The following is a 27,662-nucleotide window of genomic DNA, read 5'->3' on the forward strand; positions in this document are numbered from 1 at the left end:
CACAGCCCTGGCACATCACCTGCTCTCTCACTGGCTCTGTTCTGCTCAGTCTGGCACCTTCACAGAGGGATCAAGTGGAGCCTGTGGGGGGGTGGCGGGGAGCAAACACAGTAAGAGCTGATCCAAAGCTTGGCCCTCCGATGCTCCTCCTACATCCCCAGCACTGCCCAAGGTCCTCACACTTCTGATGGGGTGGGGGGTGCACAGCAGAGAGACAAAACAGAGACGGGAGGGCTGCGGGCCAAGGCCAACCGATAGGGAGCACCGGCCACGGCCCAGTCGCCAGGAGGGCAAGGATACCACACTGTCGCCTGATGCTGGGCCCCACCACGCCGCTTGCCACCTCGAGCCTTTTGCTGTCAGCATTGCAACAGGGCTCCGTAACTCTGCAGAGCATGGGCGCCCGAAGCAGAGCCGGACACCTGTCCCACTTGTGCAGATGCGTGGATACGGGACCAGGCGGCAGGCCGTTAACTAACCTGACACCGAGCAGCTGGGGAGAGGTGCTGGTCCACATTCAGGGAGGACGAGCGGGATGATTTTTCACTAAGAAAAGCTCTCTTTGTGAGGTTGCAAGATGAATTCGAGAATGACCGTGAAAGGGGCAGGAGGAGGCAAGACCAGCCAAGGGGGGAGAAAGAGAGGCAGGCAGGCTGCGTAACGGGAGCCAGACGGAGAGAAACAGAATGCGTCCTCCTCTTACAGAGAACTTTCACTACTTTCTCCCTGAGGGTCAGCCGAGAAATCAATTTAAACAGGTTCCTAACGGGTAATGAGTCGTGTAGGGCCAGGGGGATGGGGCCTCCTGTGTGCAAGCGTGCTTGCTGGGGGCTGGTGGGGGGGGAACATAACCCAGGGAAAGCAGCAAAGTCGCCCTGCAAGCCTCCTTCTCGCCTTCAGTCCGAGCCACAGGATCGTCTGTCCCCTCCACTCGATTCCAAGGACACTTGTCAGCAACAGCTCGGCTGGACCAGCTCTGGTCTGGGGTGTGGAGGCAGCAGAAACAGAAGCGAGACTTTGCACATTCCAGGAAACCAGACCCCCATTCTAATCAGTGCTGTGGCTGCAAATTCCAGGGCGCTGGGGGCCCGCGGTGCAATTAGGTTTCCTGAGCCTCGCAGAGAAGAGGCACAGGCGGGAGAGGGGTATCCCTTGCCGGGGCCGACGCAGCGCACTGAGGTCCCCGATCAAGCTGCGAGGCCGGCGCATCGTGAGGAGCTCCCGGCCGCACAGCTAAGGAAGAAGCAAACGGAAGACACAGTTTCGGAGTCCAACTTCCCAAGGCCAAAGGCTCTTGGACCTCTTCTTGTTAAAATGAGCTGAACTCACAAGTAGCAACTGTTACTTTATTTTTTATTTTTTATTTTTTTTAAGGCTCGGAATTGAATGATGGACTCCCGTACTCTGTGTCTTCGGCACAGAAATAGAGACATAAAATTCAGGATTGTTCCGTGTGACCTATTTCTCTCCTCATCATGAATAAAGGAGGAAGGCGAGGCGGAGCCCGGGAGCCTGGCCTCGATTTCCAGCCCACACTGGCACTTCCCGCCGCTGGCAGCCCTGGCTTTCCGGTGCAGTCTCCCAGACGGCCGAGAGTGGGAAAAGCTCGCCCGACGCCAGACCTCAGACGGCCGATCTGCCCCCCGTGTCCACGGAGCCCCGCGCGGGGCCGTCTGCAGAGGCTGGACCGAGGCGGCGGCAGAGGGTGCTGGGAGAGGCCGGGCAGGTGAGGCGCCGGGGCGCACACCCCGACCCCGACCCCGACCCTGACCCTACCGAGCCCGGCCCCCCGCAGGCGTTCGGGGGCACCTGGCCAGTTGGCTGCCGAGGCCTACATGCGCTGGCAGCCACGAGTGCCGCTCGACTTCAACTTTACTGGTAAAAGGTGCCTTTTCCAGAACAATGTGTCTGTGTGTAATGGTGCCTGTCGTTGCTAATCACTTTGCAGCTTCATGGACAGTCCCCTCCCCCCCCAGAAAAGGTCCCTCCTTGCACACTGTGGTGAATGGATGCTCCCGCTTGGTCAGCACAGTTGCATTTCACAGTCTTTCCTCTCCGATTGCATGCAGGAGGGGAAAAAAAGTTTCCAATCAATTCCACCACACAATTTATTTTCCCCGCTGAAGTCTCCTGAATGCCCAGCACGATGCGTCTTTGATTACCTTCAGGGAAACGGCTGGCTGCTCGGGTCACAAAAACACTATTAACGTTCCTCTTGATAAGCATCTGGCTCCGGTCTTGACCTTCCCAGATTTCTCATTTGGGTTCTCTTCCTGCTCCGGCTGCCCCAGTTGTTATGTCTGGAGTGGCCGGGGCAGCTCAGGCTCTGCAAGCAGCAGGCTGGGAGGAGATGGTTGAGTTGCTCCAGGGGCCTGCGACGCACTCCTCAGCTGTCCTGGGTCCCCTCCCACAGCCCCCTGGTCCGGGAGGGTGGGCCTGGGGCACAGGCTGGGGGAGGAGGCGGGACGGGGAACGGGAAGGCACAGGGAGGGATGTGGCCCTCCGTCCTCGGAAGTGCCCTGTACCCTACCCATTCGTGTGAGCACGATCCTCCGGGTCCCAGGAGGAGAATGAGGGTAACGTGTAATACTGACAAAAGCCAGAAGGAATCTTTGGCTCAAGTAAGAAGTGAATAGTGGGCCCTGGGACCCCAGACAAGCCACTTCCTCTCTCTGGGCCTCAGATACCTCAGCAGTAAGATGATGAGGGGCTAGGCCACACCATTTCCGACATCCTTTCCAGCTCCCAGAAAAGTTATATGATCTAATAAACCTGCAAAGCACATTTCCTGATCTTTCCCTTTCAGCATATATCCCCATCCATATAGAATATTCCTGTCTTCAGGGCTGGCTCCCTGTGTCTCCCGTGCTCCGGTTTCTGCCCAGCGAAGGAGCCAGTGCCGCCTCACCAGTTTAGACTTTCAAAGTGACCTTCTCAGCTAGGATTGGGATTCGCCACCAGGAAGAGAAGATAAAATAGAAAGTCTGGCCTTCCTGTATCCACACAATGGAATATGATGCGGCCCTAAAATGGAATGAAGCATTGACATGCGACCTATGTTGAAAACATTACAAGCAAAACAAACGGGCCACCCAGAACTACACGTTGTGTGATTCCATTAATACGAAATGTCCTAGGGCACCTGTGAGGTTCAGTCGGTTAAGTGTCTGCCTCCAGCTCAGGTCATGATCTTGGGGTCCTGGGATCGAGCCCTGCATCGGGCTCCCTGCTCAGCGGGGAGTCTGCTTCTCCCTGTCCCTCTGCCTCTCCCCCGCTTGTGCTCTCTCTGTCAAATAAATAAATATAATCTTAAAAAAAAAAAAAAAAGGAAATGTCCAGAATAGGCAAATCCATAGGGAAGGAAAGCAGACTGGTGGCTGCCCAGGGCTGGGCAGAGGGGAAGTATGGAGTGCGTGCTAACGGGTACTGGGTTTCTTTGGGGAGTGATGAAAATGTTCTAAAATTAGATCGTGGTGATAGTGGCACCCCTCTGAGAATGTATGGAAACTGTGAACCGTACACTTTAAGAGGGTAAATTTTATGATATGTGAATTATGTCTCAATAGAACTACAATAAAAAAAAGTCACTTGTTCCTTTTTAACTCATTTAATATAGCTACTAGAGAGCTGGATTTTATCTACGTGGCTCATGTTATTTTTCTGTCCATGTGTCCAAGACATTAGAATAAACATATTCTTCACTTTTCAAAACAAAAACATTCTAGTCTCCTCTGGCATCCTGGGCAGCACTGGTATCCGGGAGGCTCAATGTGGAGAGGCCGGGGCTGGGTGGGCAGGGACTCACGTTCAGTCACAGCCTAGCTTGTGACCTCGGACCTTCACATACCCAGGCTGATCCGGAAAACACTAGGGTCAGCCCAGATGACTAACAACCACAGGACCCATTCGACCTTGGACTATCCGTGATCACAACTCCATCATCAGGTAAAATCAAATTTTTCAAGTGCTCATTCTGCCCCAAATATTGCTTATTTCTTAAAAGCATCCACCTGAAAAAAAAAAAAAAAAAGGGGGATCCCTGGGTGGCGCAGCTGTTTAGCGCCTGCCTTTGGCCCAGGGCGCGATCCTGGAGACCCGGGATCGAATCCCACGTCGGGCTCCCGGTGCATGGAGCCTGCTTCTCCCTCTGCCTATGTCTCTGCCTCTCTCTCTCTCTGTGTGACTATCATAAATAAAAAAAATTTAAAAATTAAAAAAGCATCCACCTGAGAATAAAAAGAACTTAAAGATCAACCAGGTAGGGGCTAACATTAAAATAAAAACACATGGGGAACCTGGGTGGCTCCGTTGGTTGTGCATCTGCCTGTGGCTTGAGTCATGATCCCAGAGTCCTGGGATCGAGTCCCATATTGGGCTCCCTGCTCAGCAGGGAGTCTGCTTCTCCTTCTCCCTCTGCCTCTGGCCCTGCTTGTGTCTCTCTCAAATAAATAAGAGTAAAAAAAAAAAAAAAAAAAAAAAGATTAATCAGGTAATTGACTTACTGAGCAGGATGACTTGTTTGATACCATCCTATTCTATTTACCTTGAAGAATTTCTTTCAGGAATTTCTTTTTGCCTGCCTCAACTGTCAGTGACTTAAGAGGCTGATCATTCTAAAGCTGATGGCAACGAATATGGACATAATCATCTTGGAAAATAATTTGGCAGCATACACCAACAGGCATAAAAAAAAAATCCCTCTCACCCCATCCAGTCATCGTACTTCTTGGTATCTACCAAAAGGAATAACCCTAGATACACAAATAACGATGAACGTGAAAATGTTCATTTCAGTATCACTCACAAGAGCAACAAGTTGAGGACTGGTCAACCAGACGCTGGTAATGCCTGGGACAGAAATGATGAAGCTACCAGAATCGTGGCTCTTTTACTGTTTTTCTTTGTGATGTAATTCAACTATATTTATAACTTGAAAAAACTGATACCATAAAGTATGTCATCAGAAGTATGAATGCGTTTCCCAAGATGTCTACACAGTATGGCAAAAGAAATTTAAAAGAGCCTTTATGCTGAGAGGAGGGAAGCTTGGTATATTCATCCCAAAGAAAATCTTACTGCAGCTGAAAAGACATGGAAGCATTTCAGCCCTGATGTATCTGGCCTGTCCACCATGATATTTGTACTGGGTTGTTGTTGTTTTTTTCCCTTCAGCAAGAGCACTGTAATTATGGTTCAAGGGTATTAATAATATGTGCTTAGAACTCTTGAAAGGAGAAATCAGTCATTACATGAATAGCCTTTGGGTCATCTTCCAACTGAAGGAGGTTGTTTTGGTTGGGGTGTGGGGGGATGTTTCCTTTAGCTCATTTTGGGAGACTAAGCGAAAGTACCCACCATTTCTCATGGAAAATAATCGGGGTGGACCCGGGTCTCAAACATTCACCTGCTCCAGCAGGAAGGTACGGCTGATGGGGGGAAGGCCTCAAGGGCTCTTCCTTGGGCTGCAGGACAGAGTCTACACTGCCCCCCCCAAACTGAGGAGTGGGGCAGCTTGTAAGAAGCATGCCCCCTTTGGGTGACTCAGTTTCCCTGACTGTAAAGTGAAGGGTTTGGGTTACAGGGCCTGCAAGGACCTTCCACATTCAGGTTTCAGGTTCTGGGATCCAGTGCTCTCTACCAGTGCATTAGTGACTATGGCCACCAATTTCTCTGCAGGAAAGAAGCTGTCTTTGTCCACAAGACCCCCCAAAACAGGCCGTGGTCAGAGACGGGTTGTGGAGGTGCAATGATCTTTTTCAGAGGATGAAGGATTATCTGGCTGGCCAGTGATGGGTATCCCAAGGAAACAGGCTGTGTATGAGACTACAGAACCCCACGCGCAGAAAGGAATCTGTGTACACAGTCCCTTCTAGATGGTCTCAAATTCTTGCCCTTCCTCCTGTACCTTCTGTTATCAGACTTTTCCTACAAGAGATGCTGGTGTGCTCTATAGGATAATTGGACTGCTGATGTTTTGAACTGAAGTGCTCTTCCCTCGGAGCTGAAGATAGCGGACTCTGCCTCTGGCTTCCCTGAAACGGAAGATCAGTGCTTGCAAACAATTCAGTGACATTGGCCAAGAACTACGGTATCTCAGTGGGACAAAGGAACATGCCCTGAGGAGATCCACGTCTTTTTTTTTTTTTTTTTTTAAGATTTTATTTATTTATTTGAGAGACTGATGTTGAGAAAGGCGTGCTGGGGAGAGAGAAAGAGAGAGAGACATGAGCCAGGGCAGAGTGAGAGGGAGAAGCAGACTCCCCACTGAGCAGGGAACCCTATGTGGGATTCAATCCCAGGACCCTGAGACTGTGACCTGAGCTAAAAGCAAATGCTTAACCAACTGAGCCACCCAGGTGGCCCTAGACCTAGGTCTTGACCCTCAGGGTGTATATGACTTTGTCCATCCTTTTGGCTCCACTGCTTGGTGCCGGTTCTCCCAGGAGTCCTGAAGAGTCTGGAATTGCCAGCTAGAGGTTCTAATTCCTTGCAGCCGAGATGCTCCAAGACTCCCAGGTGACAACGCACCTTCCCAGCCTGACCCTCCCAGGGTCCCTCTGAGGTCTCTAAGTCAGTATCCTTATCCCCATGTTGCATATAAGGAAATAGAGGCTGAAGGGAGTTAGTAACTCACCCAAAGGTCCAAAGGGGGGGGTGGCTAGAACCCACGTTTCCTGGGACACTAGCAGGTGACAGAGGAGACAGGGTGTCAGGGCTTCAGAACAGACTCAGGAGACTTCAAGCGCCCCTCTCTCAGGAACTGACAGACGGGGGCAGACAGAAAATCAGTAAGGCCAGAGTTGACCTGAACAGCATTATCAATCGCCAGACCTAACTGGCACTTACAGAACACTCCACCCAACAACAGCAGAATAATCTGCTGTTCACATGGAACGCTCAACCAAGACAGACCACATTCCAGACCAGCACACACACCCTAACACACTTAAAAGAACAGAAATCATACAAAGTATGTTCTCAGCCCACAATGGAACTGAACTAGGAATCAATAACAGAAAGATAGCTGGAATCTCCCCCAACTATTTGGAGATTAAGTAACACGTTTCTCAATAACCCTGGAGGCAAAGAAGTCTCAAGCGATGGTTTGGGAGGACGGCAGACTTGGCTCCCAACCCCAGCCCAGCCTCATCCTACTGGCTAGCCTTGGACGGTTACAACCCACTGCTTGGAGCCTCCTCTAGCTCCTCAGCCAGGGAGCGAGGACAGGGCCACACTCCCACCCTGGGAGCGTCCAGCATGCAGCCCCGGCTGTGGGCGGTCACCTGGGCAGGTCCCTAACTTGGGCTGAGCAGCGGCCCCTCCCGGAGGGCACCCAGGGGTGGTAGCTCTGTGGGCCACTGCTTGGAGAAGACTGCCCCCCAGACCCCCAACACCCCCCACCCCGCCAGCTAGCTCACTCTGCCAGAGAAAAGCAGATGTGCGCGCTAGATGCTGAGCCTTCTCTCTTGTGCATCCATTAGGCAGCCACCTGCCTGGGCATCCCCGATTGGCAGAGCTCTCTGTGCCCATCCATCCCCACCAAGCGGCGACTGCCACTTGGAATACTGGCACCAAAGACAGGGCTCTCCTAGTCACAGGGTGCGAGATGACTCAAGTGCTAGATGAACGGGTGAAATCTGACCCGAAACTATGTGAAAGGGAGCTCTACTGCAAATCTCGCCAGACCCTGAGGAAAAAAAAAAGAAAAGCCAACCAACAGCTCATCACACACAGGCTTACCATCTTCTCAAAATCTGATTGCACAACTCATGAAAAAGAGGTTTCCTGAGGCTTGAAGATCTTGCACAAGGCTCTGACTCACTTAGACAGGACTTATTCAAGTTTGAAAATTATCAAAAATTCCAGCCATGGCAACATGCCCTCCAAAACCGTCCTATGCCTAAGGGGATGGGCTCAGCCGCTGGTGGGGGACCAGCTGCTGTCACATGATGCTGTGGAGGACAGTTTATGAAATGCCCTTACTTGACAATCTGTCTCAGGAGTCTCAAATCATAGGGTACCCGAGGGCTCCCAGACTTTTTATTTTCCCCTTAAGATGTGACAAATTTTTCCATGGGAGGAGTTTCCAATACATGGAAAGCAAACCAAGGATCATTTAAGGTCTCAGGGCTTTGGGGCTTACCACTGCTATCTCCTGACTGTCACAAACCCCAGGGAGGGTTAACAAGACAACATCTGTAAAATCCCAGGTGTTCCAGCTCTTCATTCTAGAGAAGTCACACACACTTGTCAAATGATACCTAAGCAATGGCCTGGGGGGTTCAGAGGGTGACAGGCAAGGTGATGTCTGAGTCCCTCTGCCTGGAGAAATTTTCTTCTTCTTCCTTTTTTTTTTTTTTTTTTTTTTTTTTAAGATTTTACTTATTTATTCATGAGAGACACAAAGAGAGAGGCAGAGACAGAGGCAGAGGAGAGGTAGGCTCCCTGCAGGGAGCCGGATATGGACTTGATCCCGGGACCCCAAGATCATGACCTGAGCCAAAGGCAGACGCTCAACCACTGAGCCACCCAGGCGTCCCCCGGAGAAACTTCCTAACATACTTATTGGCAAATTCCAAGTCAGCCCCCAGGACACAGGTCCCTCACCACCTTTCTTCTCTGCGAAGCCTCCTCTAACCCGCCCGCCCACCTTACCCCCAGGAAGACATGCCCATTACAACACTTCCCCCACTGAGCTGACTCATTAGATGCCTTGGGCATGATGGCAGCTACTGTTATTACAACTAATACTGACTGAGTTCTCGTAAATAAAGCATCACATTCACTTCTAAGTGCTTCATATAGGTAGGTGTTTCCACCCTCCAACAACCCCAGGACATATGCATGCAAGTCCTAGTGTTTTTATTATTATTTCAATGATGGGGAAATGGAGGCTTACAGAGATTAAGTCACACACAAGAAGTCCCACATTTAGAAAGTGGTGATCTGACTCCTTAAGCTGGGTATTATGTGACCTACTACGAACTCCTTAAGATCCTGGGCTGCCTGGCCTCACTCCCTTCTGACTCCCTGTATCTGGGCCTTCTCAGTACACAGTAGCCATTCCATAAATGCTCTGAATAAACTTAGAAACAGAGCTCACGTCACTAATTCCAAAAGCTAAACTCTAGGCCTCGGCAGCAGCGAGGGACATGCCTCTTCACCGCCACTCACTCCTGTCCTGTGCTGTGTTGTACTAGCTGGTGCTCATCAGTGCCTCTAGACACACGTCACCCAGCAGCAATGGAGCACGCCAACTTCTCCACCACTTCTGGGAGCCTTTCCAAAAGCATTTGGAACAGCAACGCTTCTCAGTTTCTCTGCTGATAATTAATTTTCTGCTTCTTTCTTTCATTCTTCCCTCCCTCCCTTCTTTCTCTTCCTTTTCTTCCTTTCCATCTTTCTTTCTTTTCTTCTTTCCTTCTTTCTTTCCTTCCTTCTTCCTACCTTCCTTCTTTCTCTTTTTTACAGCAGAGAAGTGGGAAGGAAAGGTAAAATGACTCACTCCAGGGACCCATGCAGCCCAGTCTCAGAGCCCCTGGGAAGCAGCAAGGGGCACCAGGTTCGCTGGAGCTCCTATCTTGAGGGGGGGACATGTGACCACAGTGGTCATCCAGGGACTTTTCACAGCCACTAAAAGTTGAAATACTAGGGAATCAGGCTCAAGTGGGCCTATGCCAACCCGGGATTTACCCATCAACAACTTAAGAAAAGAAATAACTCAGCCCAGCCTTTAAAATAGGGATGAAGTGACCACCATTTTTCAGACTAGTTTTCCTTTTTTTTTTTTTTTTTTCAGACTAGTTTTCTTACAAGAATCACAGATCACTCCAGCTACAAGGGACCTCAGAGATCATCTGGTCCAATCCTCTCAGTGCTGAGGCTCTGAGAGGATAGGGGCCAGTCACCTGGTCAGGTTATAGCTTGGGAAGTGACCAGCCAGTCGGTCCCTCCATACCAGCTGGCCCTCCAAGGAACCCTCAACCACCAGCCAAACTTGATTTCTCCTTCAAACTAAGCTTGACCAGAGCTATTTATTCATTTGAAATGTAAGCTCATGGAAAAGTCTGATTTCTCAATCCAAGGCATGAAACTGTGTCCAGGATCACATAAACTCCAAATGGACTCAGAATCCAGCCTTGCCGTCCGGACGCTGTCGGACGTCTGACCATGGTTAGCTCATGGTCCCCACCATAATCACTTACCGAATGCAGTTATTTTAAGCTCTAATGCAACCTATTTACAGCTCTTCTGGATGGAATGAAGTTACTCAAATGCTTGGCTCTCGAAACTGTTAACTTACTACTTCTGTGAAACCTTAATATTTTAACTCTTTAGCAAAACCGACAGAGAATAAAAGCAAATAACCAAGCAGAGAGAGCAAAGCCTCATAAACTGTTCAAAAGACAGTCTTTCTTCTAAGCCGGTGGTTCTTCTCCAGGAATGCACAGCCAGGCCCCACCTTCAGAGGCCCTCCCTCATCAGGCCTGGGGGCAGGGGTGCCAGCACCAGGATGGGGAGAGCTCTAGGCCTGTCTGGGCTGCTGTTTCAGGTGGGGTGGGCTCTCCCGTAGGGGGAGCCTGCTGCTTTGGGGATGTCTTTCTCAGGCCTCTTTCCTGGCTTCTTGTCGGCTTTCTGGCAGAGATCTGCAGCGCTACACATCCTGGCTAGTCTTTTGCAATGTCTGGGAATCCAGAGGGGCTCTTCTCCCCCCAAGAGCAGTATGGGGCCTGGGGCTCTGGTTCAGAACATCCTGACTCCAGCCCCTTCTGCTCTTTGGCTTTTCTGCAGCAAGCGCTGCACTGATGATAACTGGGGACAACCGTGTCCTCCAACTCCCGTGCCTGTGGAATGAGAGCAGGGAGGTGTCCTACATTTCATCTCAAGGCCATGGCCATCTGGAGCACTGTTTATTCCAGCTATTAGCTGCGGCTTAGCTGAAGTTGGCGTATAACCTTAGTTTCTCTGTCAACAGTACAGCATGGTGATTATGAATGGGCCCTGGACCAGATACATGGGTTCAAGTCCTGGACAAGGAACTTGTGACTCTGTCTCCCAGCTAGGACACAGGGAAGATTCCAGCACATGCCTCATGCAATTCTAGGAGGGTCAAAAGGAGTTAACATATGTCTGGCACAGAACAAGCACTAAATATACACTAGCTTTTATTACTATACTGTTATATTAATTCCAATTCCTTTCTTTGTTATAATTTCCTGACAGTTGAGAGTTTTTGCTTTAAACTAATCCAAACCGCTAATGGTGGAAGAGGAGAGATCTTTGTTCTCCAGGAGAATTGGACGCTTTCCCAACCAAATCCTGACAGCAGCACTGATTTCTGAAACAGAGGATCTGCCTTGATTTCCAGAACCATTTTCAGGAGACGTTGCCTGAAGTCTTTGTTAAACGGTGTACAGATAAAGGTGCTTTCTTTTATTTTTTATTTTTGACATTTTACTTATTTGAGAAAGAGAGAGCGGGCGTGAGTGCACCTGCATAAGTGGTGGGGAGGGGCAGAGGGAGAGGGAGAAGCAGGCACCCGGCTGAGCAGGGAGCTGGATGCAGGGCTCGATCCCAGGACCCTGAGATCATGACCTGAGCCAAAGTCAGACGCTCAATTCACTGAGCCACCCAAGCACCCCAAAGGACTTTCTTTCAAATGGTGACACATTCTACCCTCCAAAGAAGCACCGTGACTCCAAAAAGCTGCTCAACTGCCCAGGGCCCCCTGGTCTGCTGGCATTTCCTGCTCCCTTCTCCCTGGCTCTCCACTCCTGGGAAACCCTCCCTTGGAAATCATGGGATGTGCTCTTGCCTCGGGAGCCCGTTCCCCATATCCTGGCCTGGCTCACTCCAACTCCAGGCCTCCTGTGTCCACCTCGGGGAAAACAGCAGCCCTGCCAGCCTCCCCGCCAGAGCACGCAGCCAATTCACCTCATTCAACAATGACGTCAAGTGACCTGCTCACAGGCAGGGCTTCGACTGAATGAAGTCTTGGCTCCCGGGCCCAGTCCTCAGAGGTTCCCCTGGGAAGCCAAAGGGGGAGCGCCTGGTGGGAAGGGGTGGCAAGGCCAAAGCCTTCCACGAAGAGAAGTCTGCAGGGCCCCGCGTCTCTGGTTTCTGGAAGCGCTCACTCACCATCTACCCACCTACCTAACAGCTAACAGGTGCCTGCTGGGGGCCGGGCAGACGGAAACACCCAGCAGCTCAGGAAATATTTGCAGAGAGAGGAAAGGGTGAGAACAGCCTGGACCCCTCTGTCTCTCCTCTCGGGCCTGCCCACTCACCCTCCCGTGGCTGTCCCCCGCGGGCTCTCTGGGAGCAAGGACGCGTTCCTCTCCCCAAGGCGACTCAAAGCCTCTGCCAAGGCCGCAGCTCGCTAAGTGACTCCACCTCACGGGCCATAAATCAGGTGCTCAGCTGCTGCCAGCTACTCGGGACCCCGGGCAGCGAGACTACACGCCGTAACAGCTGGCTTGTGTGGTTTTTAAGATTTTATTTATTTATTCATGAGAGACACACACAGAGAGAGAGGCAGAGACTCAGGCAGAGGGGGAAGCAGGCTCCATGCAGGGAGCCGGATGCGGGACTCGATCCCGGGACCCCCAGGATCAGGCCCCGGGCTGAAGGCGGCGCTAAACCTCTGAGCCACCCAGGCTGCCCAAGCTGGCTTGTTTTTGACAAAAATATGCGCTCTGCTTTCCTAATATCGTCACCTCACACCCAGACTATTGCGGTGACCCTGACTCTGCTCCCTGGTGCATTCTGTGCTCCGCTGCTAGGTTAGTCCTACGCTGGGACTTTCTTTCTTTTCTTTCTTTCTTTCTTTCTTTCTTTCTTTCTTTCTTTCTTTCTTTCTTTCTTTCTTTCTTTCCTTTCTTTCTTTTCCTTCTTTCTTTTCTCTTTCTTTCTTTCTTTCCTTCCTTCCTTCCTCCTTCCTTCCTTTCTTCCTTCCTTTCTCTCTCTCTCTCTCTCTCTTTCTTTGACAGAGAGAGAGAGAGCACAGTAGGCAGAGCGGCAAGCAGAGGGAGAGGGAGAAGCAGGCCTTCTGCTGAGCGGGGAGCCCGATGTGGGGCTCGATCCGGGGACCCTGGGATCATGACCTGAGCCGAAGGCACATGCTTAACCGACTGAGCCACCCAGGCGCCCCACACACTGGGATTTCTGTAAGCTGCCGGGGTCCGAGAACAAAACATCCCAGTACATAGCACAGCTGGCCTCTCCCGGGCTGCGGCTCTGCGCCCCCAGCCTGGGCCACTCTCACCGCCCTCTCCAAATGCCCCGGCCACATCAATCTATCTGCCAGCTCCCAAGCAAGTCTCAGGCTTTGCCCAGGCTGTTCCCCGCTCTGCCTGGAATGCTTTTCCTGACCCTCTGGAAACTTCCTTCACCCTGCCTGGCCTCCGTTCCTCAGCCTTGGGGTTGGGCACTGGGCTGGCCCGGAGTAAGGTGGTGTGCATTCAAATTCCAGCTGAGTGGCCTTGGGCAAGCCACTGAGCCTCAGTTCCTCTAACTGTGAAAGGGGCTGATAGCAGAAGCCCTCTCCTCATGAGCCTGCAAAGCCAAGTGAAGTCACATGGGTAACACCTGGACTGGGACACACATACCTGTGCCTTGTCACACCTGTACCTCAGTCCCTGTGGGGATCATTTCTCTCCAGAATAAGTCTCCTGCACCCCCTAACTGGGCTCCCTTCTGAGGGCAGAGGCTGGGCTCCCCATCCCCTGTTGCTGGACCACACAACCTCCTATCTCTCCTACACAACTCTGACTCCTTTCTCCCCGTGTTAGCTGACCTGTGCCAGGCCCTAGCTGGTCATGTTGGACTCTATTCCATCAGAGAAAACCCAGACCAGTGCCCGAAGAGACTGCCCCTCTCCCCCACTCCGTGCACTTCCTCTCTCCCCACTCCATGCACTGCCCCTCTCCCCCTCTCAGTGCACTGCCCCTCTCCCCTTCTCCATGCACTTCCCCTCTCCCCACTCCGTGCACTGCCCCTCTCCCCTTCTCCATGCACTTCCCCTCTCCCCACTCCGTGCACTGCCCCTCTCCCCCTCTCAGTGCACTGCCCCTCTCCCCTTCTCCATGCACTTCCCCTCTCCCCACTCCATGCACTGCCCCCTCCCCCTCTCAGTGCACTGCCCATCTCCCCTTCTCCATGCACTTCCCCTCTCCGCACTCCGTGCACTGCCCCCTCCCCCTCTCAGTGCACTGCCCCTCTCCCCCTCTCAGTGCACTTCCCCTCTCCCCCTCTCAGTGCACTGCCCCTCTCCCCTTCTCCATGCACTTCCCCTCTCCCCACTCCGTGCACTGCCCCTCTCCCCCTCTCAGTGCACCGCCTCTCTCCCGGTCTCGGTACTCTCCCCCTCCATGCACCGTCCCTCTCCCCCTCTCCAGGCACTGCCGGTGCTGGGAGGCTGCGGCCAAGTGCACCAGCCAAGGGGCCGGCCGGCCCTGCACCTCTGGGTTGGCCGCAGCTGAACTCCGTCCTGTTTTCCACAAGGTCCCTGGGCTGGAGACGAGAAGCATCCCTCCGGAAGGTCCCGCGAGAGAAACAACTTCCCCACCCCTCGCCCCATCCCGACCCAGACAGTCTGGCTGGTACAGAAAAGATGCGAAAGGACGGCGGAGGGGTCCACTTCTGCATCCCTCACCCGCCTCAGGTTCCGCCACTCGGAGTCCCGGTCCGGCTTATTCCCCAAAACCACTTTCAGTTTGGGAGGCTGGGCTCGGAGCACGGGAAGCGGGCGGCGGCGCGGCCAGGTCTGCGCGGCTGGACCCGAGCCCGCCCGGAGCTGCGGCAGCACCGCGTCCCTCGCGTTGGGGCGCCCGGGATCGCGGGGGTGGCTGCAGGGGCGCGGGCGGGGAGGAGCGGCCGGCGGGGCGACAGCGCCCGGGGCCTGCGGTGCCAACGCCTCCCGCACAAGCCCCCCCACCCCCAGGCCCCTCGACTCCGGGCGCGCGCTCCTGTCTGGTTCGGCCGGTTCCCTGGCGCGCTGTGCTGCCCCGCGGGACACCCAGCAGCCGGCCGGGCCCGTGGGGACGGGACGGGGACGGGGACGGGGACGGGGACCGGGGCGGGGCGGGGCGGGGGGAGGGTCTCGCTGCGGGACGGAGCGCGCGGAGTTGGCCCCGCAGCCGGGCGCGGAGCTGGGCTCCGAGGGGCCGCGAGGAACGAGCGCTGCTCGCCGGGGCGGGCGGGGGTCGGGGGTCGGGGGTCGGGGGCCCGGGGCGGGGCGCGCGGGGCGCGCGGGTACCTTGGCCGCAGGCGCCGCGCTGCAGGACGATGACGGGCGGCTGGTGCAGCCTCTCGGCGCGGCGGCTGGCGGCGCGCAGCTGGCACAGGTTGGCGTAGGTGTTGGCGTCGCTGCCGCACACCGGCTCGCCGCTGGCGCACACGCAGACGCCGGCCTGCGCGCGCCGCCGCACCGTGGCCGAGGCGGGCACCCCGAAGGGCACCACGCACTGCAGCCCCTCGCCGCACGGGCCCTCCTGCAGGCCGCACGCCGCCCCCTCGGGCGCGCCGCACACCTCGCAGCAGCCGCACGCGTCGCGGACGCGGCCGCCCTCGCAGGGTCCCGGCGGCGGGAGGCAGCGCGCGGGCTCGCAGCGCTCCGGGCACCCTGCGGCGGCCGAGCGCCCGGCCCGGGACGGCTGCGCGGGGGCGGGGGCGGGCGCCGCGAGGAGCAGCAGCGGCAGCAGCAGCAGCGGCGGCGGGACGCCCGGGGCGCGCGGGGGCTGCATGGCGGCTCCGACGGCGGCGGCGGGCGGGCTGGCGAGGACCGGAGAGCGGCGCCGGGCGGAGCGCGGGAGGGCGGCGGGGCGGCTGTGAGTGCGCGCGGCCGCGCGGCCCAGCCCATTGGCCTCGCGGCGGTGACGACCGCCCTGGGGACGGGCGCGGGGGGGCCGGATGGCGGGCGGGGCGGGCGGCCGAGCGGGGACCGCCCGCGGCGGGGGCAGGGCGGGGCGGGCGGGGCGGGGTCCGCCCTCCCGGGTACGCGCCCCTGCGCGCCGCTCGCGGGTCCCCCGCGCGCCGCTCGCGAGCCTCAAGCTTAAAGCGCTCTGCCAAGGGGAACCTGCCGCGGCCCCGAGGAAGTCCCCCCGCGGGAGCCGGGGAGCCGCCGGGGCCGCGGGGGGGCGGGGGGGGCGGGGCGGCCCCGGGGCTCTGGCCACGCGCTCGGGAGGAGGCGGTCGCGCCCCTCCCTGCCCCGACCCCCGTGCCCGGCACGCGCGACCGTGGCCACGGCGGGAAGCCAGCGCCCCGACCCACGGTTACGTGAGAAAGCAGAGAGAAGTAACTAGAATATAATCATTTACGGTCGATTCCCTTAGAAAGGTGCTACGGGTGCGCCGCGTGCTTGTACACGCGCGGATTCGCCCCGGAGCCGGGGGCGGGGGCCCGGGGAGGCCCGGGTGAGAGGGGGGCTCGGCGCCGCCTCGGTTTTGCACCACGTGCATCATCACCCGAAAACGTTGTTATTAAATAAAAGAGCTCTTCTTTGATGTTCCGCCTGAGAGCCCTCGGTGCATCCTTTCGGACACCTGCAAGTCGAGGCATCACCTGGAGGGGCCGGGGCGACTCCGGAGGTGGATCCTGGGGCCCTGGTGGCGCCAGGCCCCCGGGGCGGCGGCCTCTGGGCCAATGCGGAGCGGAGGGACGAAGCTTAGGCGTGAGGACCCGGGAGGAGGCGGGTTCGCACTCGCCCTGCCCAGGCAGAGACGCCCCAGGGCGGGTGCGCGGGGTGGAGTAGGTGTGAGAGGGTGCGCAGGACGCTTAGGGATTTTTGCACCATTTTTTTTTGTTGTTATTTGGGTGGTTCTCTTGCGCGCACGATATTTTTCCAATAAAAATAGTTTTGAGAAGTAGGATCCAAATATTTATAACCGCCCTTGCCCAAAGCACCTCCCAAATGAGAGCCAAGCAGGCGTCCAGGGTCCAGAGGGGCGCCTGGGACCAGGAGTTGGGAAACAGGAGGTTGGGCAGTGCGGAGCTTGAGAGAGGTGTTAGGGAAGTATTTTCCTAAAGACGGAACCTCATCCTTGTGGAAAGAGAGACCTTGACCCAGAAGCCAATCAACCCTGGGCACCGGAGAAGGTGCAGCTCCGCGGATGGGGCGCTGAGTGGCTGGCTAGCTGTGATTACCCCGAAAGGGGGGTGCGTACGGGTGAGGGAAATAATGAACAAAGTTGATCAGCCAATAGGCCACCCTCTGTAGTCCAGCGAGCCGTAAATTAAAGCGGCCTGCGATCATGAATAAATTGGCGAAAACTTCTTTTTGTCCAATACTCTTGTTTTACAGATGAGAAAACTGAGGCCTAGAAAGAAGTGACTCCCCTAGGGTCACACTACATACAAGTTAAGCCAGACCCCATCCTCTACCCTCCAGCCAAGCCGCTGGAGTGAAACAGATTAAAAGTAAAACTGCGATGCTGGGTGCGGCTCCTGGCATCTTCCTTAACAGAGGACAAGTCCCTGATGGTTCCACTGAGTCCCGTCCCCTCCCCCTCATTCCATTCTCCACCCTATCACCCCACCACACACACTTGACTCTCCCCCTGCTGAATAACTTGCATTTTCTGGAACCTACCTTCTCCTGCCTAAAACCCTTATGCCTTTGCTCGTGCTCTTCCCTCCTCCCAAAATGCCCCTCTTCCTCTCCAGGGTGAGTCAGTGGGACACTGTGAAGCTGCCAGAGCCAGGCCCTCTGATGGGTTTGGGAGTCAAAAGTCCCACTCCTGGCCTTTCATTCTGTGACTTTTGATAAGTTGTTTAAGAACCTCGGGGTTGTTACCTTCCCCAGGAACATCTGGTGACTGTGCATCTAGTGACTAACCAAGGGTGTTTGTGGCCACAAAACTACTCCTGCGTTGGTTCACAACCTGGAAGAGATGTTCGCAAATGCAACAATCAGGACATTCAAGCCACGGAGGCCCTGTGGCCTTTCTACCAGGGAAGGAAGATGGCACCACCCTGCCGCTGGAACCCATGCCGGTGGTGGCATCAAGGAGTCAGCAGAGGGAGGAATGGAAAACTGAGCCATACCCGAGAAGCAGAATTCAGGATACCCAAGGTTTTAGAAAGACTGCCATCACATCACATCATCTCCCAGGTGTGACTGCCATTCACCCTCCTGCTCTTATGTTAACAGTCTGCTGCCCCCCACCCCCCCCCCCCGCCAAGACCTTAGATTCAGAGAAAGTAAAGTCCCCCCCGGAAGGACTAAGGAGATCCTGAACAGTCCACTCGGGAGGGTGTTGTGTGTACGTGTGCCTGCGTGTGTCCATGTATAAGAGGACACAGAATAATTCAATTGAAACCTGGCATCGAGAGCCCATCATTGATCGCTCATGCCTTAATCCTAGCATTTCCATTTCTAGAAGTAACGCTTTAGGTCTGAAAAAGTTACTCCTTCTTTTATTCCTTCCCCCTCCGATGCCATTTTTAAAGACAGTTTCTTACAAGATGCATTTTTTGGATACAACGTGAAAACTCATTTCTCGCCGGGTCTTGGCACAGATTCCTAGAGAAGATTTTTCCAGAGCAAAGGGGATAGTTCCGAAGCCACAAGGGTGAGTTCCCTGCCGTTTTCTCTGCAGCCCAAATTTGCTGCATTTGAGCTTTAAGTCTGGACAAAGTCAAGCCTGTTCATGAATAATAAATGACAAAACGCCGTGGCTGACAAAGCTTCCATTAGGAAATGAGGTTTCTGAACCTGCACAGAGAAACCACGTCTTGCTGTCCCCAAAGAGAAAGATCTTCCACTTGGGGCCTCTGTACTCCCGAAAGTCTGAGCCACCCAGAATGGCTGGGGCCTCACATTGCCTTTCCTAATCCACAGGACTTACAACCTAAGGAGCTAGAGTCATAATTCTGATTCTTGCTACAATCTTATAGTTGCCCTATTTGGGAATGTTCAGGGGCTCACAATCCCAGTAAATGGAAGTCCAGACTTCTTCACCTGACATCCAGAGTGCTCCATGATGTCACCCAAACTGCCCTTCAGGCCAGATTGTCCTCTGCTTACACGGTGGCAGACATGCCCCAGGTCCCCTTAGTATCCATTCCCACCCCCTCCACAGTGACAGAACCGTGGCCAGGGACAGGCTGCCCAGGTAAAAGGCGGCTCCTGAGCCAGTTTTGATTCCCCTCCCTCAGAGAACTGGGCACACTCCCATTACTCCCATCGGCAAGTCATGACCTCCGTTGACAAAAGGCACACCCTGCTCCTGTGTCTCTGAAGACGTCACCATATGGGTTCAGTTTGGTTTAGTTCAAGAGGAACTTCTTGAGCATCGGCCATATGCTGGACACTCCGCCGGACACTGAGATGAGGCATTAAATAACAGAGCCCAAAGTCTAGAATTTTCTGCAATGATGGAAACGGTCTCTACGTCTCCAAGACGGTCACCGTTAACTACGTGTCCCTAACTATTGAGCATTAGATATGTGGCAGATGCGGCTAAGAAATGGAATTTTTACTTGAATTTCATTTTAATTCATTTTAAGTGTAGCCTCATGAGCGCACCCCATTAGCTGTATGGAACTAGTGCCTATCACACTGGAGAGAGGGATAAGAAAACAAGTGCAGGGTGACCAGAGGGAACTCCATGGGAGGGAAGAACTGGGATTTTTAAAGATGCCAACTGAGCTGCATTCTGGAGGGCTGGGGAGGAAGTCACCAGGGGACAGTACCCGGCAGCAGGCAGGTGGGGTCCCCTGATGAGGAGCTCCGCCGGGCTCCGGAGGACATGTGTTTTGGTGGAATCACCTTGCTGCAGCATGGATTTGGCAACAGACATTTTTAACTATAGATACGTTATTAGATTTCAGGTTAAGAAGCACTTTGAATTAAATTGAAGCTGCAGTTCATGTAATCTAATAGGATAAGAAGTGAAGATATTCCAGTAGCTTTGTAACAAATTATTAATTCATTTCCGCATGGCAGAAAATGGAGAGGCAAATGAGGAGTATGTTCAAAATAACTTGGGGGAACTTCAGAGGCACTCTGGAAACATTAGCATTTCTAATATCAAATCACAAAACGTTCATGTGCTTTCATTAAAGGGGGACCCGTGAGAACCAATCCTGGCCTGGCTTCTGTTCCAGGTTTCCTTGTCAAGCCTTCAAGATCTATAATTCAGATCTTTCATTAATTTTGACCAACCTATCCCCTAAATCAGTTGCAGAAGACCAACAGTCTGTGTTTGCATTAATCGGCTCTTTCCAACATATTTGCTCTAGAAAATTAAAAGCGCATGCCATATGACCAAATGTTTCCACTCTCCTTGACCAACAATCAGACAGGCACAAGTTCAAATAGAACCACAGGCAGTTACCAACGTGTCATGAATGACAGCTTGTCAATTTGCTGTCACTCTGGAGCAGCATAAAAGCTGAACAAGGTCACGTATAGAACATGCTGCCTTCTAGGCAAGAAGGTTTGAGTTTGGGTCAAAGAAATTATAAGCCAGAGCTTTAAATGTGCTTGTAAAAAGAAATGTTAGCAAATGAGGGAGAATGTTCAGCCTTTGAGTCATTTCATCATCTAGTTATATAGGCACAAAAATACATATAAAAGGCCAAAGTTCTATAAGTAAGAAAAAGCATTTACTGAGTTTGTTTATCAGGACAATCTCAGAGGTGCTTCGTGTCAACATTTTAAGCCAACTTGACCTAGAAGGCCCAGATTCTTTCTCTACAGACTTGCATTGTTATTTTCTCACACGTACAGCCAAAGGTTTTTTTTTTTTTTTTTTTTTTTTTTTTTTTGTCCCTATGCTAATAGGAGCATGAGAAATGTGAAAGTGTGAGAAGATAAGGATGGTGTCCCTTTCCTAATGGCTACTCTAGAAGCCTTGGCCAGAGGTCACTGAGGGCCGAGGTCTCTGCTCCCATCAGTGTAACCCCAAACCCAGCTCAGCAGCTGGAGGCCCCCCCAGTTGGCCTCCTATGGGCTCTGAGTGTCCTCCACCCATCCATGTTCTCCCACCCGATGCAACTTGCTGTTTCCTTTGTCCGGCACATACTAAGTGCGCTAAAAACCTTTGTTCTTGACCTACTAGCTATAGAGAATATCTACGTTGAATTACTTGAAACAGTAAAGGGCTGAATTCACCCTGATTCTAGCTGTGAGGTGGTTCTCAGACCTGAGCGTGCATCAGAAGCACCTAGAGGGCTGCCTGAAGTGTAGGTACCGCAGATACCGGAGCTCCACCCCGAGTTTCTGATTCAGTAGGTCTGGAGCGGGGCCTGAGGATTTGCATTTCTAATAAGTTTCAGGGGACATTGATGCTGTTGGCTTGGAGACCCCACTTGGAGTAACAGTCTCTGTCCTCCTCCTGTCCCTTGTCTGCCTCCTACTCCTGCTCGGCTGGCACATCTGCGTACACACACGCTGGATGGTATCATGGGGAGAGGCGTTCATCCAGAGGGACAGATAACCAGCCTCAGAGGGGTTTCTGCAGTGAGACCCCGAGCAAGTCTTATGAGTAGGAGTTCGAGGCCATTGGGTGGGGAAGGGCAGAACCGAGACAACCAGTGTGCCCATTTATTGAATGTGGAGGAACTGTGGCTTCACTTAGTGGTCTTGTTTGTTCATTTGTTTGTTGGTTGGTTTGTTTTTAAAGATTTTGTTTATTTATTCATGAGAGACACAGAGAGAGAGAGAGAGAGAGAGAGAGGCAGAGACACAGGCAGAGGGAGAAGCAGGCTCCACGCAGGGAGCCCGATGGGGACTCGATCCGAGGTCTCCAGGATCACGCCCCAGGCCGAAGGCAGGCGCTAAACTACTGAGCCACCCAGGATCCCCACATTTGTTTGTTTTAAAGATTTTATTTACTTATCTGAGACACACAGAGAGAGAGATCACAAGCTGGGGTGGGGAGGGGCAGAGGGAGAGGGAGAAGCAGACTCCCCGCTAAGCAGGGAGCCCGATGGGGACTCGATCCCAGGACTCCGGGATCAGGACCTGAGCCGAAGGCAGACGTTTTACCGACTAGACCCCCCCAGGCTCCCTCATCTGGCGGTTTTAGTCAGGAAAGGGAAGCAGTCAGATTTGTGGGTTGGAAAGACCACCAGGACCAGGGTGAGAACTGGTGTGAAGGAGGGGGAGTGTGGGGCAGGGTCTAGCAGCTGGCACCATGGAGTTCAACAAAGAAACAGTTGCCCCTCTGCCTCTAAGCAGCTCCTCACCTTCCCACCCGGCATCCAGCACAGACTCTCCAAGGGCAGGCGTGAAGGGCACGCGTCCCACTAAACAGAACAGATGGGAGCCCTGCCCTCCCCACCCTGCCCTCTGCTGTAGTCAGTGCAGGACAGAGGATGTGCCTCCCGCCAGGATGGGGGGGCCTGATACAATGACAAACGTCCTGTCCCCCTGCCAAGCCAATAGCCCATCTGGTTCAGCTCCAGGAGAGGCATCTTTTCCTAAATTATACAAAGATGCCTCAGGGGCCGGGCACCCTGAAAACTCTGCCCTAAATTGTTGGTGACCTTGGGGAGGGCATTCTCCTTTCTAGAGTTCTACGGGAGGAGGGGACAGAGACCCCTGGTGTCCATTAGAACCCTCCGTGGCACTTTTTCAAAATACTGACATCCTGGGGCACCGGGTGGCTTAGTGGTTGAGTGTCTGCCTTTGGCTCAGGTTGTGGTCCTGGGGTCCTGGGTTTGAGTCCCGCATCGGGTTTCCTGCAGGGAGCCTGCTTCTCCCTCTGCCTGTGTCTCTGTCTCTCTCTCTCTGTGTCTCTCATGAACAAATAAAATCTTTAAGAAAAAATGCTGACATCCTGGAATTTGGCAAACTCTGATTAAATTTAATAAATAATAGTAGTGAATCGGTGTTGATTTTCTGATTTTGATTACTTTAGTTGCATAAAAGGAAGTTTTATTTTTGTTTTTTAAAGAAAATACACCCAGGAGCATTTAGAGGTAAAGGGCCTTCACACGTGCAACTCACTGTCAAATGTTTCCAAGGTGGAGAATGAGCAAGTGTGGCTGACAGGTGGGGAAGCCGAGGGTCAGGGTAAGTGAGTTTTATACTATTTTTACAACTTTTCTCTCAGCCATAAATTATTTCAAAATAAAGAACTTTTTTGAAAATACCCCAGACCAGTTGAATCAAAAACTCTAGAGGCACCAAGAAGTACATGAAAAGATGTTCAATATCATTAGTCATCAACAAACCGAATCTTCACTGTGGGAGCAGTGAGGTTTTGATCCACACCCCCTCGGTCGCTTGTATAAAAAGTCAGGTGGGGGGATGGGGTGACTGGGTGACAGGCATGAAGGGGGGCCTGGGATGGAATGAGCACTGGGGGGGTGGTAGGCAGCTGATGAATCACCAAACTCTACCTCTGAAACTAGTAACACACTATATGTTAAGTAATTGATTTTAAATCAAATAAAAAATTTTTAAAGTACCATGATAACGGGAGATGGCAAAAATGTCGAGAAATGGGAGCCCTCCTATCCTGCTGATGGGGATGGCAAACCGTGCAGCCACTTTGAAAACCAGTCTGGCTGTTCCTCAGATAATCAGAGTCACCGTGGGACCCGGCACTTGGCTCCTAGGTGTCCACCCAAGACAAACAGAAGCGCGTGTCCACGGAGGAACTTGCACATGAATGTTCATGGCAGCAGTATCCGTCATGGCCAAAAGGTGGAGGAAATAACCCAAATGTCCAGTCCATGTGCCATATCCATGCGATGAAATATGGCTCAGCCACAAAAAAGAATGAAATATTGAAACCTGATACACAAAATCGATGAACCTGCAGACTTGACACTGAATGGAAGAAGCCAGTCACAAAAGGCCACCTGTTGCATGATTCCCTTCATATGAAATGCCCACCGCAGGGAAACCCACAGAGATAGAAAATAGGTTAGTGGTTGTTTAGGGCTGCGGAGAGGCTGGCGGGCTGGGGAGTTAATAGCTCAAGGGTAGGGCGTTCCTTCGGAGGTGATTGAAATGCTTTAAGAGTTGTGGGGATGGTTGCACATCTGTGAATATACTAAAAGCCACTGAACTGTACCCTCGTAAATGGTGAATTGTATGGTATTTGAATTATATCTCAATAGAACTGTTTTTAAAACTCCTCTAGGGTGTGATTGAGCATCCCCAATGACCAGTTTTCAGAGCCCACCCCCCCACCCACCCCCACCCCAGAGACTCCAGTGAGCCAGCAATCAGGCTCTGAACCGCAGACAGGCCATTTCTACGTGTTGACACTATGTGCATACATGTTTAAACCATCTTGTTATTCCACGGCCAGGGTAACGTCCTTAGACATCCAAAATTCCGTGACTCTGGGAATTCTATTTGTCTAATGCACAGCCTGTATTTTAATCAGCCAGTCTGTGTTCGGATGGGCCACCGCATTGCCCTCCCCCCGGCAGGCCGGGAGCCGTCTGGAACCGGGAGCCCGACCCGCACGTTGTGCCAGATGGTGCTAGTCACGCTGGTCGCAGGTTGTTGAGTTAGATGCTTGCAGCAGAGGCCAGGTACAGCACTGAAGTAATATGTTTTATCTTGGTTTCCATTTACTTTCCTCCCTTAAATTGATTCTTTTCTTTCTTTTTTTTTTTTTTTTCTTTTTTGGTAGCTCTTAATCCCCTTCACCCATTTCGCCTGCACTTGGTTCTATTTCTGATGTGTCCTCCAGCCGTCAGCTGTCGGCTCCTGGATGGCGTGGCACCAGCAGGGCACTATCCCCGATGAATCACGGCCGAGGTACTTTTCCACTGGTCCCTCTGCATCCTTTCTTAAAGCCCTGTCACCTCGCGTGGTGGAGGCTTGCGTCCCTCTTTCCTAATGGACTCTACTACTTGGAGGCAGTTTCCGGGAGCTCAAGCCTCACCCAGTGCCTGGCACCCGGTCATTAAATTATGTCACTACTGCTTGGGCACCTGGGTGGCTCAGTGGTTGAGCATCTGCCTTCAGCTCGGGTCGTGATCCTGGGGTCCTGGGGTCGAGTCTCACATCAGACTCCCCACAAGGAGCCTGCTTCTCCCTCTGGTCTGTGTCTCTGCCTCTGTGTGTGTGTGTGTGTGTCTCTCATGAATAAATAAATAAAAATAAATAAATAAATAAATAAATAAATAAATAAATAAATAACTTCACTACTCCTTAAAAAAGAAGAGTCACCACTTTAGAAATCGGGCCCGAAAAACGCCCCGGCCTTCCTGTCACAAAGACCTGCAGCTTGTGAGAGGGGAGGGAGAAATAAGCTGATCCCTCAACTGCAGAAAGACCAAGCCCAACCACTGTGCCCATTCAAAGGGGATTCAGGAAATCCTCACTAATGGCCCAACTTCCCTGGTTTGAGATTCCAGAGGAAGCACAGTAAGGCCCCCAGGGGAATGCTAGCTCATGAGGCAAGAAATGCAGGATATAAACCCCTGCCTGCTGTTTGCTCCTGATTGTTAAGAAACTGATCATGGGCCTCAAACACGGGCAGAACAAAGCCCGAGGTTAATTCTGGGTGGACGGGTGAAGGGTGATAGATGATGTTTTCTGTACTAACCGGGAACACTGGGGGAGTGAGACAATTAGAGGTGAAGGAAGAGAAGGTAAGAAAGCCAAGCCTTTTCCATCAGTGGGAGCCAAGCTCCTGGCCATGCTCTCCCTGCAACAGGGGCTCCCCGTCTGAGGACCCCCCAACACTGGAATGTGCTACCTGTGGTCACTCCTTGTCCCCCAGGCCTCAAGCCCAGCCTGTCCCACCGCTGAGCTCAGCATCTGCTCCTGATCCTTCGTAGCCTCCACCCATGACTGTCTTCTACGTACCCCGCGCGTGCTTAAGTGTACACCAAGTGCTTAGCACTGAATGAATCCAAAAAAGTTATGGATTGTTCTAAATCTGTATTTTCTGATACTTTAAAAGGAGGATGCTTTTCCGTGTTTTTTCATCTACCGAGATGTTCATACATCTTTCTGAAGTCTTCTGCAAAAGTCTGTCGGTCTCTGGACATGGCTTATTCACTCACTTCTTATTTCCCTGTTTCCATGTCCCCATCCCTAGTGGCCGGCACCCTGCTCCCCGGCACAAGGCAATAGCTGTGTGAATGCTAGAGAGGTGGCGACTCCCAGGATCCTACTTTAAAGATGGTGTTCAGATGTCACAACATAATTCTTAAATAATCAGGACAGTTCAGTACTTGCATATGGATAAACAGAGGTCACTGAAATAGGTGGGAGCCCAAATCAGACTCAGAAGTCAAGCAGTAACCTGATTTCGCACAGGTATAATTACAATTAAGTAGGGTCTTTTCAATAAATGGCACTGAGTCAATTAGCTATTCAGATGGGGGGGGAAGAATACAGGTCCCATATCAAACATAAAAATTCATTCAAAGCAGATCATAGACCTAAGTTTGAAAATTAAAAACAATGCAGAGTTCAGGAGAAAGGATCCAGATAGGAAAATATCTTCATGATCCTGGGGTGGCAGAGATTTCATAAACAGGACACAGAAATCACTATTTAAAAAATCAATAAATATGACGTAATTAAAATGAAGAATTTCTGTTCATCAAAAATGGAAAATCATCAACTGGGAAAAGATAGTTACAATGCCTGCCTCTAAACAAGGACTCATATTCAGAATACACAACTCAACAAAAAGAAAAACACAAATAGAAAAAAAAAAATCCGAGCCGGAAACTTCACAAAGGAAGATCTACAAATGGCCAACGATGTCAGGAAAACAGTGATTAAAACAATGACACACACCCACAAGAATGGCTAAAATTTAAAAATCTAACAATCCCAATGCAGGCAAAATTCTAGGGCCACCTCCAAGCTTCCCTCCATCTGGTACACATGCCCTGTAAAAATCCCCTCCCCTTGACTGTGGATAGGATGCCGTGATTAGATTGTATTAAATGCCAAAGACAGGGTTTTTGCAGAAATAATTAAGGTCTCTAATCAGTAATTTAAGCAATCATGAGTTCTACAGCTGCGTGGAAATGAATTTGGTCAACATGTGAGCTTAGAGGAAGACCACAACCTCCCCTGCCCCCCACTTCCTATCTACAGATCATCCACACCAGACAGTCCCTGGGGCAGGGACTAGAGTGTCAGCAACTTGGGGACAGGTGTCTCTCTCACTGCTCTATCCTGGCATTTCCTGCAGAATGAGGAGGTACATAGCAAGAGCTCAGCATATTTTAAACTAATTTATTGAGACTTGAAGGGTTGGTTGTGTGTGTCCAGCTCAAGTGAAATACGGGATTTTTAAAATTTTAATGTTTTTGTATATCCTCATCTGAATTTAAAAAACAATCCTTGGGATCCCTGGGTGGCGCAGCGGTTTGGCGCCTGCCTTTGGCCCAGGGCGCGATCCTGGAGACCCGGGATCGAATCCCACATCGGGCTCCAGATGCATGGAGCCTGCTTCTCCCTCTGCCTGTGTCTCTGCCTCTCCCTCTCTCTCTCTGTGATTATCATTAATAAAAAATAAAAAAAAACAATCCTTTTTTCTAAAGATATTTTGCAATTTTCTGGTACCTCTCAACGGAGTAGATTCAAATATTCATTGTCCTCCCTATAGGAGGATTGTAGTCAGTTTAACCATATAAAATTGCTGATGTTTGGTCATTTTTGACTTAATAAAATGACATTCTTACATGGTTCGACCTCATACTTCCCTGTCCTTTCGACATCA

The 27,662-nt window shown here is 52.2% G+C and overlaps 1 protein-coding gene across 1 annotated transcript in view; it reads right to left on the reverse strand.

Annotated features, from left to right (window-relative positions):
• HTRA1 (HtrA serine peptidase 1) overlaps positions 1 to 15,758 on the reverse strand; it is a 52,677-nt gene extending 36,919 nt beyond the window's left edge. Inside the window, exon 1 of the mRNA XM_072805016.1 lies at positions 15,257 to 15,758. Coding sequence (XP_072661117.1) covers positions 15,257 to 15,743 — 487 coding nt within the window. The 5' untranslated portion in view covers positions 15,744 to 15,758. The remainder of the gene's footprint in view (positions 1 to 15,256) is intronic.
• Positions 15,759 to 27,662: the final 11,904 nt, after the last annotated feature.

This window comes from Canis lupus, chromosome 29 (assembly GCF_048164855.1).
Source record: "Canis lupus baileyi chromosome 29, mCanLup2.hap1, whole genome shotgun sequence".
In the NCBI taxonomy this organism is placed as follows: domain Eukaryota; kingdom Metazoa; phylum Chordata; class Mammalia; order Carnivora; family Canidae; genus Canis; species Canis lupus.